Source organism: Calliopsis andreniformis, unplaced genomic scaffold (assembly GCF_051401765.1).
Source record: "Calliopsis andreniformis isolate RMS-2024a unplaced genomic scaffold, iyCalAndr_principal scaffold0133, whole genome shotgun sequence".
NCBI classification, from domain to species: domain Eukaryota; kingdom Metazoa; phylum Arthropoda; class Insecta; order Hymenoptera; family Andrenidae; genus Calliopsis; species Calliopsis andreniformis.
In genome coordinates, this window is record NW_027480542.1 from 18,272 (window position 1) to 20,945 (window position 2,674).

The 2,674-nt window shown below is 40.9% G+C and overlaps 1 protein-coding gene across 1 annotated transcript; it reads right to left on the reverse strand.

The window, feature by feature from the left end:
• Positions 1-667: 667 nt before the first annotated feature.
• LOC143187645 (uncharacterized) lies at positions 668-2,062 on the reverse strand. Its single transcript, XM_076391891.1, has 4 exons — positions 1,499-2,062; positions 1,014-1,312; positions 851-896; positions 668-765 (listed from the first exon to the last, which is right to left on the reverse strand). The coding sequence occupies exons 1-2, from the start codon at positions 2,025-2,027 to the stop codon at positions 1,233-1,235; spliced, it is 609 nt and encodes a 202-aa protein (XP_076248006.1). The 5' UTR covers positions 2,028-2,062; the 3' UTR covers positions 668-765; positions 851-896; positions 1,014-1,232.
• Between the last annotated feature and the right edge of the window lie 612 nt (positions 2,063-2,674).

Consider the following 2,674-nt stretch of genomic DNA (forward strand, 5'->3'; position numbering starts at 1 on the left):
ATTCAGTCGTTATAAGTTAACGAATATTCATCTCAAACATTGTCAACTTCCTTTATAAACTATACAGTGTTTAACATGTACACATAAGTTTTAATACCTTAAGAAGTGGTAGGAGATCTCAAATGGGTTACAAAATGTCCAGAACATACTGTGCGATCTGTTTTCGTTTTGCAATCATAGTGCTCTAATAAAGTTAACATGTCTATATGGTAAACTATGAGTCTGAGGATTTTGTAATTTTGCAGATATATTAGAAAGGAGCAGTAGAATAAAAAAGTCTTAATACATTTTATTTTACCTCTTACGGTTTAATTTTTGTAAAGCTTTAAAAAAACTTAAAAGAAAGGACGTAGATAACACATACAGATGTGTAAACCAAAAGACTGATGGCAGTCAACTGTTTAACATTGACCCAGTCATCAACAAAGCAGGGACAGTGTACAATAGGAGTTCCAATAAAGGACTTGTGCCTATGATCAAAACGTACACAACTTTCTCAAGCAACCGAATTCTCTAGGTGAATAAACTCCTTTAATGTGTTTGTCTTACCAACGTGCATAAGCTACTCTTTGTTTCAGAACATAGTGCTAACTTTAAGGCATCTTTATTTATATCCAATTTAAATAATTTTCCGTCTAATAGTTTAAGAGAAATTGGGCGATAACGTAGAGTTTCTTGCACAAGACTCGAGCACAGCAAGTAGTGAACGCTACCTGTAACATGTGCGCTGTCACTGGACGGCCGTCTGTCCGCTACAGGCGCTTTCTGATTGGTCGATGTTTTTCGTTAGTAACTCGTTAACAAAGCTTCAGAGAACATTTTTGCAAAGGAAAAGGTTGTTTTGAATCACCTCAGGAATCTCCCTTTAACGGCTCCGCCACCTTGTGTGGGACACCCTGTATATTTATGTGTTGTATTAACAAATTACAAAATTATCTGCTGAACAGTGGTTCACTTAACCAACTCAAAACTAGCTTGAAATATATTGTAAACTGCGCACTACGACAATCGACCTGATAATAATTCAAAATTGGCACGATCTTGACGGGTCACAGGTACTATCACCACCAAAGGTCCGATTTGTAACATATCCCCACTAAGCACGACGACATCGTGCTTTGACCCATCTCCGTTTAAGGGTTCTTCGTCAACACGGCCTCTCCTGACTGGAGATCGTCCTCGATTTCTTTTAATGTAATAGGTTGAAATTCGCTGGTGGGGTCTGTTGATGATCAGGGTTGGACCTTGTCAGGAGATTCCTCAGCAACCCGATCAAGAATGGACCCTTCTTCCTCTTCGGCTTGGTCTGCACCTAGTCACGAAAGAACAAACAAAAAATTTTCAAACGATGTATTATGTACCATTATGTACCAAAACAAAGGAGATCGTGAAATTTCTCTCTCCACTGTTAGATAGAGGCACAACGTCAAGCATATCTCAATACACAGCGGAAAAGTAGCACAACGTGAAGCTATCCCTGTAGTACAGTTCGACTTACTCTCGAAGTAGGCAGCACAGATATCCGGAGTCCACTCCCCTTGCCACGGGACCATGAACTCAGCAGCCGCTTGCGTAGACTTTCCGTAAGACCCAGCTACCAGATGTAATTCATACCGCCCATGCGATAAGGCCTTCACTACACGGTAAGGCCCACCCATCCCGGAGTCCAGTTTACTGGTCATCTGTGCCTTCTGTATGACAAAAACCAATGAAATTGTCTCGAAGATATGGGTTGCCTGTCGGTTCTTATTAACCGAAGAATCTTGTAGCTTTCTATTGTGTCTGAGCCGCTCAGAAGCATGGTATCTGCTCATCTCGCGTAACGCCTCGCGGTTTGGATGAGTGTCTTGTAGAGCCACGTCTCGAACGATACTGCGAATCAAGGGTGTCGCTACTTCTGTACCCACCAGTAGATTGACTGGCGAGTGTTTTCTCGTCCTATGTTTCGTTATATTCAGAATCAGCTGTAGTCTCCACATGACTTCTGACCATTCGTTCTTCCGATGATTACATTCGATGCGGATCATGTTTAGCAAGGTGCGACAATATCGTTCCACTTGCGCATTCGATTGATGTATTTCCGGCGTAATGAGGTGTACATCACACTCTAGTTCGGTCATCCAGTTGATAAATTCATTACTTTGAAATAAATAAATAAATAAATTATTTTTTCGTCCCCAATTGGTTACAATTAACTTCGGAACACCGAACAAGGAAATTGTATTCGTGATGTGACGCTTCAACTCACTCGCGTCTTGTCTTAACATAAGGTACAAGAGGCAAAACTTGGAAAATGCGTCTACAACTATGAGTATGTAACAATGCCCATGAGCTTCCGGTAACGGACTCAAAACATCAACATGAATGGTCTCAAACGGGAGCTCAGGTTGTTCCCATGAGTGTATAAATTGAAGGGGTGCTCTTGAGACCCTTTTGTGGGATAAACAAATCACACAGTGTAAGACATATTTTTGTACAAAAGCTCTTAAGCCAGAAAACCAGAAATGCTTTTAGGTCCACTGTTTTGTTTGCACCAGGATGATAGTGCTCGTCATGGAAAATCCTGAGTAAACTGAGCTTATGTCTCTTAGGCATGAAGCACAGAAGTCGCGACGACTCTCCAACTGGTGTATACTTGTAATATAAAAGATCGTTTTTCTTCACGTACTGATTT

Excerpts from the sequence above, each read along its gene's own strand:
- LOC143187645 (XM_076391891.1), bottom strand. The coding sequence starts at position 2,027 with ATGATCCGCATCGAATGTAATCATCGGAAGAACGAATGGTCAGAAGTC. Across the intron at positions 1,313-1,498 it reads CTGTGCTGCCTACTTCGAGA|GTGCAGACCAAGCCGAAGAG; the intron begins GTAAGTCGAACT and ends TTTCGTGACTAG.